This window comes from Myotis lucifugus, unplaced genomic scaffold (assembly GCF_000147115.1).
Source record: "Myotis lucifugus unplaced genomic scaffold, Myoluc2.0 scaffold_5, whole genome shotgun sequence".
NCBI classification, from domain to species: Eukaryota; Metazoa; Chordata; class Mammalia; order Chiroptera; family Vespertilionidae; genus Myotis; species Myotis lucifugus.
Window position 1 is genome coordinate 1,453,093 of NW_005871053.1, and position 13,103 is coordinate 1,466,195.

The following is a 13,103-nucleotide window of genomic DNA, read 5'->3' on the forward strand; positions in this document are numbered from 1 at the left end:
ATGTTTTCTTTCTCTCTCTCCGCTTCTCCCTCCCTTCCACTCTCTTTAAATAATTAATGGAAAAAATATCCCCGGGTGAGGATTAACAACAACAAAACAAACAAACAAAAAGGAGACTGTCAGAGTAGATTAAAAAGACCCATCTCCCTGTTGTCTATAAGAAACCCACTTTATAAAAACACAGATTAAAGTAGATACAGAGAAAGATGTATCATGAGAACTTGAATCAAAAGAAAGTTGGAGTAAACAAATTAGTCTCAGGTGAAGCAGACTTCATGACAAGAAAGTTATGGGGTAGCCCTAACCGGTTTGGCTCGGTGGATAGAGCGTCAGCCTGCGGACTGAAGGGTCCCAGGTTTGATTCCGGTCAAGGGCATGTACCTTGGTTGTGGGCACATCCCCAGTAGGGGGTGTGCAGGAGGCAGCTGATCGATGTTTCTCTCATCGATGTTTCTGACTTTCTATCTCTCTCCCTTCCTCTCTGTAAAAAATCAATAAAATATATTTTAAAAAAAACAACACAGAAAGTTATGGGGTAAAGAGGGGAATTACATAACAACAAAGGTGTCAATTCTTGAAGAAGACACAGTGATGCTTGATGTCTATGTACTAACACAGGGCATCAAAACACGTGAGACAAAACTGACAGAATTCAAGTAGCGACAGACAAATCCACTGTCACAGGTGGGGACATCAACACACTCTACAGAATGGAGAGGTCCAGCAGGCAGGAAAGCATTTAGGACACAACTGAACTCAACGGCACCATCAATCAACTGGACATATCTGACATCTGTAGGTACTACAGTTAATTTTATGTGTCAACCTGACTGGGTGAAGAAGATGCCCAGAGAGCTGGTAAAACATTCTTTCTGTGTGTGTGTCTGTGAGGATACTTCTAGAGGGATTAGCATCTCACTTGGAGAACTGCATAAAGCAGAGGCCCTCCTATAAGCGCACCGAGGGCCTGAACAAAACGAAGGAAGGGAGAATCTGCTCTCTGTTTGGACATCTATACTCCTGGCACTTGGGCCTTTGGAATCAGACCAGGATTTATCTCCTACACCCTCCAATTCTCAGGCCTTTGAACAGAGACTAAACTGACCTACCAGTTCTCCTGGCTCTCTAGCTTGTCATCCATAATCTCGGGAGTCAATTCCTAAGAAATCTCTCTTATGTATCTCTCTCTCTCCACACACACACACACTATTGGTTGTTTCTCTGGAGACCCTTAAAAGCTACTTCATTCCAACAACAGAAGGCACATTCTTCTTAAGCTCACATGGAACATTCACCCAGATAGACTACATTCTGGGTCCTACAAAACACCTTCACCAATTTAACAGAATAGAAATCACATAAAGTATGCTCTCAGACCACAATGGAATTAAACTAATACCAATCCTTCTCAAATCTTTCCAAAATATAGGAGGAAACACTCCTAACTCATTTTATGAGACCAGCAAAGACACTACAAGAAAAGAAAGCTACAGACCAATATCCCCTATGAACACTGATGTGAAAATACTTAACAAAATACTAGCAAACTGAATTCAGCAGTGTATTAAAGGGATTATACACCATGACTAAGTGGAATTTATTCCTGGCATGCAAGGAATCTGTTCAACATACGCATACGGATCAATGTAATATGCCACATCAACAAAATAAAGGGAAAAACTACAAGGTCATCTCAATTGATGTAGAAAAATCATTTGACAAAATTCAATGCCTTCATGATACAAACACTCAACAAAACAGGAACAGACGGGAACAACCTCAACATAATAAAAGCCATGTATGAAAAACCCACAGTGCACATCAAAATTAATGGTGAAACACTGAAAGCTTTTCCTCTAAGATCAGGAACAAGACAAGGATGCCCACTCTCACCACTTCCATTCAATATGATCCTGGAAGTTCTAGCCAGAGCAATTAGACAGGATAAAGAAATAAAAGACATCCATTAGAAAGAAGTAAAATTATTTCTGTTTACAGGTGAGATGATCTCATATGTAGAAAATCCTACTAGAGACTCCACAAAAAAATTTTGTTAGATCTAATAAACTCAGCAAAAATAGCAGGATACAAAGTCAACACACAAAAATCAATTGCATTTCTATACACTAACCTGAAAAGGAGATTACAAAAACAATTCTGTTTATAATAGCATCAAAAAGCATAATTACTGCCCTAGCTGGTTTGGCTCAGTGGCTAGAGCGTTGGCCTGTGGACTGAAGGGTCCCAGGTTCGATTCCTGTCAAGGGCACATGCCTGGGTTGTGGGCTCGATCCCCAGTAAGGGGTGTGCAGGAGGCAACCAATCTATGATTCTTTCTGATCATTGATGTTTCTATCTCTCGCTCCGTCTCCCTTCCTCTCTGAAATCAATAAAAACATTTTTTTTAAAAAGCATAATTACTTAGGAATTAACCAAGGAAGTGAAAGACTTGTACAATGAAAACTATAAAACATTTCAGAAAGAAATTGAAGACACAGAATAGAGAGCCCAGAAATAAAGCCTTGCACATGTGGTCAAATTATTATTTTATCTTTTTGTGGTTAAATTATTATTATTTTTATTTATTGATTTTAGAGAGAGAGAAAGGAGGGGGGAAGAGAGAGAGAGAGAAAGAAACATCAATTTGTCGTTCCACTTATGCATTCATTGGTTGATCCTTGTATGTGCCCTGACTGGGGATCAAACCCGTAATCTTGGCATATGGGGATGATGCTCTAACCACTGAGTACCTGACCAGGACTGATCAGATGATTTTTGACCAGGGTTCCAAGACCATTCAGTGGATAAAGGACAGTCTTTTCAACAAACAGTGCTGCGAAAACAGGAGATTCATAGGCAAAACAATGAGGTGGGACCCTTACCTAACAATGTATACAAAAATTAACTCAAAAATGGATCAAAGACCTAAAGACCTAAAAAAATAAAATTCAGACAAAAACATAGGACACAGGACAAAAGCTTCATAACACTGAACTTGGCAATGATTTCTTGGATAAGACACCAAAACACAGATAACAAAAAAAAAAGACAAATTAGACTTCATGAAAAAAGTTTTTTTACATCAAAAGGCACTATCCAGCCTGGCTAGTGTGACTCAGTGGATTGAGCATCTTCCAATACACCAAGAGGTTGCTGGTAGATTCTTGCCTGGTGAGGGCACAAGCCTGGGTTGCAGGCTCCATCCCCAGTAGGGGGCATCAACTGATGTTTTACTCTCTCTTCGATGTTTCTCTCTTTCCCTTTCCCTTCCTCTCTCTCCACAAAAAATCAATAAAGACACATATAGACTACATTATATATATATATAATTTTTTTTTTAAAGGCACTATCTGCCCTAACCGGTTTGGTTCAGTGGATAAAGCATCGGCCTGCGGACTGAATGGTCCCAGGTTCGATTCCGGTCAAGGGCATGTTCCTTGGTTGCGGGCACATCCCCAGTGGGAGGTGTGCAGGAGGCAGCTGATAGATATTTCTCTCCCATCGATGTTTCTAACTCTCTGTCCCTCTCCCTTCCTCTCTGTAAAAAAAATCAATAAAATATATTTTAAATAAATATAAAAAGGCACTATCCGCTCTGGCAGGTTTGGCTCAGTGGATAGAGCGTCGACCTACAGACTGAAGGGTCCCAGGTTTGATTCCAACCGAGGGCACATGCCTGGGTTGTGGGCTCGATCCCCAGTGGGGGTGTGCAGGAGGCAGCCGATTGGTAATTCTCTCTCATCATTGATGTTTCTGCCTCTCTTCCCCACCCTTTCCTCTCCCCTCCTCTCTAAAATCAATAAAGAAATATATTAAAAATAAATAAACAGACAATCCCCAAAGAAGATATATGAATGGCCAAAAAGCACATGAAAAGATGCTCAACATCATTAATCATTAGGAAAATGCAAAACAAAATCACCATGAGATACCACCTCACACTTATTAGGATGGCTTATCAAAACAGGAAAACAAGTGTTGATAAGAATGCAGAAGAAATGGAACTGTGTGCACTAGAGATGGGAATGGAAAATGGTACAGCCACTGAAAAACAGTATGATGGTTCCTCAAAAAATTAAACGTAGATTTTCAATATGATCCAGCAATTCCACTTCTAGGTATACATCCAAAAGAATAAAGGAGGGTCTTAAAGAGATATTTTGCACACCCATGTTCACAGTAGCATCACTCACAATAGCTAAAACGTGAGAGCAACCTGTGTCCATGGACGGATGAAAGGATAAACAAAATGTGGTCCATTCACACAAGGGAATATTAGCCTTAAAAAGGAAGGAAATCCTTTTTAAAATATATTTTATTGATTTTTTACAGAGAGGAAGGGAGAGGGGCAGAGAGTTAGAAATATCGATGGGAGAGAAATATTGATCAGCTGCCTCCTGCACACCTCCCACTGGGGATATGCCCGCAACCAAGGTACAAAATGAGGACATTATGTTGATAAAATAAGCCAGTCATAAAAAGACAAATATTGTATGATTTCACTTACATGAGGTACTAGAGTCATCAAAATCACAGACAGAAATTAGATGGTGGTTGCCAGGGGCTGGGGGAGGGGAGAAGGACAAGTTTCATAGATAGAGTTTCAGATTTACAAGAGCTATGGGGATGGATGGTGGTGAAGGCTGCACAACAATGTGAATATAAAAGCCACTGAAGTGGACACTTGAAGATGGTTAAGATGATAAATTTGTTATGTGTATTTTAACTCAATATATAAAAAAGAAAAAAATGAAATGAGCTATCACACCACAATAAGACAGAGAGGAACTTTGAAGACATATTGCTAAGTGAAAAAAGCCAACCTGAAAAAGCTATAGATTCTAGTCCATAGTACCCATATAGTTCAATTATATGACATTTGATAAAAGGTACAACCATAGAAAGAGTAAAAAAAATCTGTGATTGCTAGGGTTGGGAGGGAGGGATAAATGGGTGGAGTACAAGGATTCGGGGGCAATCTAACTATACTGTATGATCCAGTACTGGAATGGTGGATACATAAGATTATGCATTTGTCACCTGGCAGGCGTGGCTCAGAGGTTGAGCGTCCACCTATGAACCAGGAGGTTACAGTTCTATTCCTGGTCAGGGCGCATGCCTGGGTTGTGGGCTTGATCCCCAATGTGGGGCCTGCAGGAGACTGCCGATCAACGATTCTCTCTCATCATTGATGTTTCTATCTCTCTGCCCCGCTCCCTTCCTCTCTGAAATCAATAATATATATGTATACATATATATGCATTTGTCAAAATTCAAGTACAAGACAGTGAACCTTAATGTAAACTATGGACTCAGTTAAAAACGATTTATCCATATTGGTTCACCACTTGAGTGAATGTGAACCCGGCCAACACACAACACAGGTTTTGGTAAGGCAAGATATGAATAGTGGAAACTGGGGGTAAAGGGCATGGGGGTGTTCTCTGCACTGTTTGCTGAATTTTCTGGAAATATAAAATTTTCCTATGAAAACAATCTATTAATTATAAAATAATAAATGGGATGTAGAGAGTAAGTAGAAATATAGATGAAATAAGAATATACAATATGGATAAATGTTGAAACTTGGGGATAGGTTCATCAGTTTATTATACTTTTCTGTTTAAGACTTTCCACAATAAAGTTTTAAAAACTCCAGATCAAAAAATTATATATATAAAACAAAAGAAATAAACAGGCTTTTTTTTTTTTTTAAACCCTCATCCGAGGGTATTTTTTCCATTGATTTATAGAGAGTGGAATCGAGGGAGCGGGGAGAAGGAGAAAGAGAGAGAAAGAGAAAAAAAACACACAAACATTGATGTGAGAGACACATTGATTGGTTGCCTCCTGTACAGGCCTTGACTGAGGCTGGGGATCGAATCTACGACCCAGGTATTTGCCCTTGACCGGAAATTGAACCAGTGACCCTTTGGTGCGAGGGCCAATGCCAGTGATCCCACCATTCAGGGCTGAACAGATTTTTTTTGAAATAAGTATTAGATTATTAATCAGAGGGAATGGTTGATTCATACTTGACAGAGAGTGAATTCCCTTGTTATCTCAGAAACATCCATCCCTCCGTGAGCAAGGTGGGCATGGGCACAGGTAGGAAAGTGACAAAGAAATACTGGTAGGGAAATATGTTCACCCTCACTAGCGTAGCTTCAAATAGAATATAAAATATAATTAGTTCAGTGGTTAAAACGCCTGTAAACACCTGGATTTGAAGCAGGATTATCATGATGACTACATCCCTGTGAGAAGAACAATCAGCACCAGCTTTCCAGAGGGTAACTGGACCAAACCCTAAATCCTAGAACCCATGGGCCACTGGCCTAACTGCTCTGTCCCAAAAATAAAGGGTTGACTAATGATAATGGACTGAATAAACACAGGGATAGCCCCTTCAAATATGAAACCTATACACAATGATCAAAAAGACTCCCTCATTGATGAACAAATTCTTTTTTTGTAAATCCTCACGAGAGGATATTTTTATATTACTTTTAGATAGAGTGGAAGAAGGGAGGGAGGGAGAGAGAGATTGATTGGTTGCCTCCCACATGCTCCCTGGACCAGGCAAGGGAACAAATCTGGAACCCAGGTATGTGCCCTTCACCGGGAATCGAACCTGAGACCCTTTGGTTCGAGGGCTGACGCTCTAACCGTTTAGGAACACCGGCCAGGGTGATGAACAAATTCCTAATAGCACTGGGAACCACCAAGAGAGCAGACATTTTGAGGAAGACAAAGAGAGACCACAGGTGGTGACCACAGATCCAGTTGGAGCTCTGGGCAGGCCTTGGAGACCAAGCCGGGCACCTTCTCTCCCTCCCACTCTTCCCACTGCCGCTGGAATCCTGCATCCTCCCCTCCACTTCAGCCAGCGCCCAGCCTCGTACCCTAAGGGAACACAGCAGAAGCTCAGACAGGCTCTTATTCTCCGTACAGCCTCTGTCCCCTTGCTCTCCACCCCTCCCCAGGCCCTGGAGCCCAGCCCAGCCCAGCACCGCCTCAGGGCCCAGCATACTCCTCCCTAGCCTCTTCATCCTGGCCCACACTCCCCTCAGCAAAGACACCTGCTGGCTTGTCTCCACACATAAAACCCCATTGAAGCCATGCTCCCTTTTGGCAGCTATCCACTTTTGCAACTCCCCTCCATGGCTAAACCTCTTAAAATGCCTTATTGCTGCCCCCCACCCCCTTCCAGCTCTATTCTGGCCACTCCAAGGAGACTGTGGTCACCAGTGACCCCATGTGGCTGAGTTTAGCCATTTTTCCTCCATTCTAATCAGAGCTGTATCCAACCCAGCCAAGCACCCCTGCTGTCTGAATGCCCTTATCCTCGCTGGCTAGCATGACTCCCAGCACCCCTTGCTCCCATGACTCTGAGCACCCCATGGCCCCATGCTCCTCCCTTCCCAGATCCTCTGCAGCTGCACCTCTATAAACACAGCCTGCTCCTGGGCTAGACCTGAGCCCCTTCTCTAGCTACACAGTTTCTCCAGGTAACCTTATTCAATTCCATGGCTTTAAACACCTCTGACCTCATCCGACACACAGACACACACACACACACTGTGGACACACATACAAAACTGGCACCAGCACCTAATACCTCATACTCAATCATACTCATACTAAGTATCTCATACTCAATTCCTCTCAAAATTTTACTGTCATATGAGTTCCAAAAATATCATAAAATATCTCCAAAAAGAAGAAAAAAATCTGGATACAATAAATAGTGGTGAATAAAATAACCAGTAAAATGTATACTTTCAACTAAATATGGTTGTTTGGAGGGAAAATGAGAATATAGAACCAAGACCACAGAGGGTCTGGCCCTGGGGAGCAGAAAGTAAGGAGCTAGGAGAGTAGAACACAGGGACTGATCAATTCAAAATAGTTACTGAAAGATAGGCTTCAATGATTTTTAAAAGCTGAAAGACATCCACTAGAAGAACAGGGAAGAAAACAAAAAAGCTTACCAAATTAAAAAATAAAACAGAACATCAGGCCCAAATTTCAACTTACCAATAATCAGAATTGTAAATGGGTTAAATTCTCCATAAAAAGACAAAAGCTCTCAGACTGAGTTAAATGTAACTGTAAAATAAAGGGAGCCCTGGCCAGTGTGCTCAGTGGTTGGAGCGTCGTCCTGTGCATCAGAAGATGTCAGGTTTGATTCCCAGTAAGGACACATGCCCAGGTTGCGGGTTCAGTCTCTGGTTAGGATACATGAGGGAGGCAATTGATCGATGTTTCTCTCTCTCTCTTTAAATCACCCTTCCTCTCTCTCTAAAAAATTTTCTTTAATTAAAAAAAGAGGCCCTGACCAGTTTGGCTCAGTGGATAGAGCATCACCCTGCGGACTCAAGGGTCCTGGGTTCGATTCTGGCCAAGGGCATGTACCTTGGTTGCAAGCACATCCCCAGTGGGGACTGTGCAGGAGCCGGCTGATCGATGTTTCTCTCTCATCGATGTTTCTAACTCTCTATTCCTCTCCCTTCCTCTCTGTAAAAAATCAATAAAATGTATTTAAAAAAAAATAAAAAATAAAAAAAGAGGATATAAAAGAGTTGAAAATAAGGAGATAAAGACAACTTTAAATGGGACAAAGGGGGGTTTCCTGTAAGAATCAGAGACACATATCTATAACAACATGCTCTCCAAATAAAAAGCAAAATTAGGCAGAGAAAGAAACAGACCTGTTGACTATTACAAATAAGCTAGATCCAGCAGGAGAACAAAGTAACCAACTGGTGGAGAGGGCACATTCTTCTCAAACCACAATGAAACACAAAAACAGACTAGATTAAGCCACATTGAAATCTCAAGATTCTAAAAAGTAGGTCTCATTAAGTGACTATATAACTGGAACTTAAAGCAATAAAATTTAAGCATAATTACAAATAAATTAGCTCCCCATCTCCAATCTATCCACTTGAAAAACTGTAAACTTCCTTCTACATAACCTGGGTTAAAAAGGGTATCAAGAATGAAGTTGGAAACGATTTAGAAATGAGTAGCAATGAGAGCAACATGAGGCAAATCCACACTGAGAGGTCAAAGGGACCAAAGAAGGGCTTAGCCTCAACTGGAGGTATGAGGAAATATACATGTACAAGAATAAGCTCAGTCCTCAGTCCAGGAGCCAGAACCACCACAAAATGAAACTGAAGACAAAATGAAACTGAAGAAAGTAGAAAAAGTGAGGATTTATGAGGCAGAAACAAGAAGGCAGACTTGAACAATGGAGTTGAGGGCTGGCTGTTTGGAAAGACCTACTGACAAACTTTGGTACATTTGACCAAGATGAACAGAAAAAGTAACCAAAAAGCAACATCGAGAAACAATAAAAAACAGCTTAAAAATGACAAGAGAATACAGTGTCACTCTGACCAGGACATCGTGGTCCTCACATGAGCTGCTCCTCCCCCAGGTTTATTTGGAAACACAAAGGACAGGTTTTAGTTTTTGCTTCTGTTTTGTTTGATAGTGGTTGATGTCCTGGGGGGTCCAGGAAGTTCTGAACAGCCTGTCACACAAGAATCTCCTGAAGTGTTAATTACATCTTCGAAGACAAACTCTGATCCAAATTAAATGAATAATGTGGCAGGATGTTTTCATGTATCTATAACAGGCAAAAGATCCTATCTCCAATATGTAAAGAATAGCTACAAACCAACTTTTATAAGTACTAAACAGTAAAATAGGGGGGAAAAACAGAAACATAGCCAATAAACATATAAAAAATATACTCAACCTATTTGTATAGGTACCAAGATATGTAGGATAAGCATGGAAAGTAATCTAAAAGATCACACAACAAATTTTAACAGCAACAGGGAGAAAAGCTGGGAGGTGGGGGAGAAGGAATTTTCACCATTTCTTAGCCTGTATTTTTCTGTAGTGTTTTAATTTCTACAGAAGACAATGTATTCTACTTGAAGAGATGTTTAAAATCTTATTATTATTAATGTTCAAAATTATTTAACCTTAAGGATATTCATGGAAATGTAAATGAAAAGAACCTCTCTAATAAGTTTTCTACATCTATTTGATTTTACATTTAGATCCTAACCCATTTACAATTTGTGTGAGGTATGCCATAGATGTTCACCTTACCCCAGGCAAGGGGAAAACCAAGTGTTGGGACCCCATTCACTGAGTAGCTGACCTCACAACTAGAGGCCTCCCGGCTGCTGGAGGTAAGCTTTCCCACCTGAGTCCCTGTCTACCGGGTCCAGCTACTACCAGAGACTCATCGGAGCAAGACCCACTAAGGGACAGGCAGTGGGAGCCTGAGGTGGGTACTGACCGCGGCCGGGTGCTGGCAGGCTGCTCAGGCTCAGCATGCTTCCTCTCTGCAGTTTGTCCAGCTTCTCCTGCAGCTTGCGCACCTGGCTGTCGGAGCGGCTGACACGCTGGCGTAGGCTCCTGAGCTCACCATTCTTCTTTTCCACCTGCTTCCAAAGGCAGCAAGCCCGGCTCCGGTTCTGCCGCGCAGAGAAGCAGTAGGAGTGCAGCGAGTCGATGAGCTTGCAGGCACCCGAAGCTGACAGAATGACCTCGTTGATGGACATGGGGCTGGCGTCGCTGTGCTCACTCTGCACAGCCTCAGCGGCTGGCTTTGGGGTGACGTCTGTCGGAGGGGCAGAGGGACTTTGGGAGGACTTCTGTGGCGTCGCAGTCAGAGATGAACTTGGGGGGCTCTGCCCCAGGCTGGTCCCACTGCAGCCAGGCTCTGTGTCTCTCTTCGGCCTCTTCCGGTCCACAGGTTCCCGGGGGACGTATGGCCTCTCTCGGGTGTGCCTGGAGGAGAAACTGTAAGAATGAAGTGAGCCAATAAATTTGCAGGCCCCAGATCCTGGGGGGGTAAAGTCATCCATGGAGATGCCACTCTTATCCACCAGGTCCTTGTCGGGGGTGATGCTGCTCTCATCACCAGCATCGCATGCAGGCCCATTTGCTTCGGCCTGGCTGCCTGAGGCTTTCGTGGCCAGAGCATCATCAACAGGGGGTCCCTGCGTAGCCTGCTCCTGACTGGTGGCTTCACTCTTCAGGGAAGCCCGCTTCAACTTTCGGGACTCTGGCTTAGTCTTCAGGTTCTCACTTGAGGGCGATGGTGAACCTGCATCTCCTTTCCCATCAGCTTCACTTGCACGTCCCCTCAGGCCCCCTGAGGCCTTTTTGGTGTCCTTTCTCCTGCTGCGGCCATGGCCTCCAGACCCCCTCTTCTTCTCTGTCAGGTGGAATATGGAGGGCACCGCTGTGGGCTTGAGCAGGCGGTGCTGATCCTCCAGCCTTTTGGAGAAGCTGTCTTTGGTGAAATGCTCACTACAGAGGAAAGAATACTTAGTAGGGGTCCAGTTGTCCCTCTGAACAGCTTTTAACCACTGGATCAGACGCTTTGAGTCCTTCAGAGGGAACCTACAGGACAAATGGCAAAGGAATTAGAAAGTAATAATTACATGTCTCCACCTAAAATGATCAACTATAAAAGCAAAACAAGTATTTTTGAAAACACCCAAACCTATACGGACTTTACCCATTTAAAAATTTGATAAATACTTAAGGAACACATTCTACTTACACATTACTACTGGAATGGGAAGATGGAAGACCCGTTGTTTACTCTGAAGGACCTTACAGTTGCAGGGCAGATAGGAATGAAGGCAGATAACTCCTACCAGAATGTTAGGAGAAGCATAGGATAGCATATAGACATCAGGAAAAGCTCCAGGAAGCCCTGGAAATAATTCCTAGAAAGTCATGGCTCAGTCACACTGCCAGTGTGCCTGGGATGCAGGACTTTGGGTGCTAAAAGTGGGATGGTTGGTCGCCCACTTAGAAGCCAGACCAGGTGTGGGCCAGCAGAGCATCCCAGAAGCCCAGCACTGTGATTCAAGCAGCTGAGGATGGGAGATTAGCTCTCTGAGAACATCAGACTCAAAGGTGTAGTTCTGTGTTCCTACTACACTCCCATCCCTGGAAGATGCTGAATAAGACGACACTGAATGGCCACTTCTCATTAAGACAAGATCTACTTAGAAAATGAAAAGAACCTCTCTAAGAACCTCTGACCAAAATGTGCACATGAGGCCATTTGCTCCCTCTAAGGTCATGTAACACACCTGAGGCCGCTGTGGACAAGGACAGGGTAGAATCTCAAACTTCAGGAAGTTCTCCTCGACATGACCTCCTAAACTTCCCAAAGATCCTCAGTTCCCATGCCCTTTGCCCCCACACCACAGTTAGACCACGGTGAATGCCAAGGTGAGCCTTCTCTGCAAGGACTCTGTCTCATTTTCAAAATGATAACAAAACTTTTGGGACCAGAGGCTCCGAAGGAAACTGAGGAAAGCATGGTGGCTGCTCTAAATAGTCTAATGTTACTTTTGATAAATTGTAACCACTTAAAACTTACTGCACCACAGCAAGCTTTCCGTAAGACCGTAAGTAACAAGTGTCACTCCGGCTTTAAAAATTAAATACCAATGTCCTGCCGCATACAGGTACACCCCTCCAGCTCACTGTGGGGGGCCTGCTGTGCCTACGTGGGCTTCAGAGGCCTCCTGAAGGGAAGAAGGCGAGTCCCTCGCCCAGCAGGGCCCACAGCCCCTTGCAGCCTCCAGGGGGAAGCCGGCAGGGAAGTGCCACCCACTCCAGGAGAGGAGGTTATCGGGCCCCGCCAGGGACTCACCTTACCGCTGGGGCACAGCTACCTTTCTGCACCCAGGACTGGGGACCCTTCCAGCCACTGAGCGCCTGGAGCGCGTGTTAACACCCGATGCATAAGACGCATTTGCTCCGCCACATTCCTGGTGGCAGAGATCAAGGCAGCCTCCACCGCGATAAAACAGGGACAAGTCACGGCCAATGGAGAGGACAACTGACCTAGGAAGAGGCTGCCAGAATACACTGCTTCTGGAAACCGGCGGCGCCAACTCGAATCAATGGAGCGCGGCGGCCGCAGGGGTGGGGGCGAGGGAGGTGAGGCCGCGAGTGGTCGCCAGGTGGTCGTGGGATGGCCTTCAAGTGGCCTTAGGGTGCGCGAGGGGTGGGCGCCGCTGGCCGCGGGGGTGGTTCCCGGA

General features: G+C 43.8%; 1 protein-coding gene across 4 annotated transcripts in view; it reads right to left on the reverse strand.

Annotated features, from left to right (window-relative positions):
* THAP4 (THAP domain containing 4) overlaps window positions 1-13,103 on the reverse strand; it is a 35,884-nt gene that overhangs the window by 22,060 nt on the left and 721 nt on the right. For all 4 annotated transcript variants that reach the window (XM_014467217.2, XM_006083015.3, XM_023744155.1 and 1 more), the window contains exon 2: window positions 10,328-11,439. In XM_014467217.2, coding sequence (XP_014322703.1) covers window positions 10,328-11,439 — 1,112 coding nt within the window. The remainder of the gene's footprint in view (window positions 1-10,327; window positions 11,440-13,103) is intronic.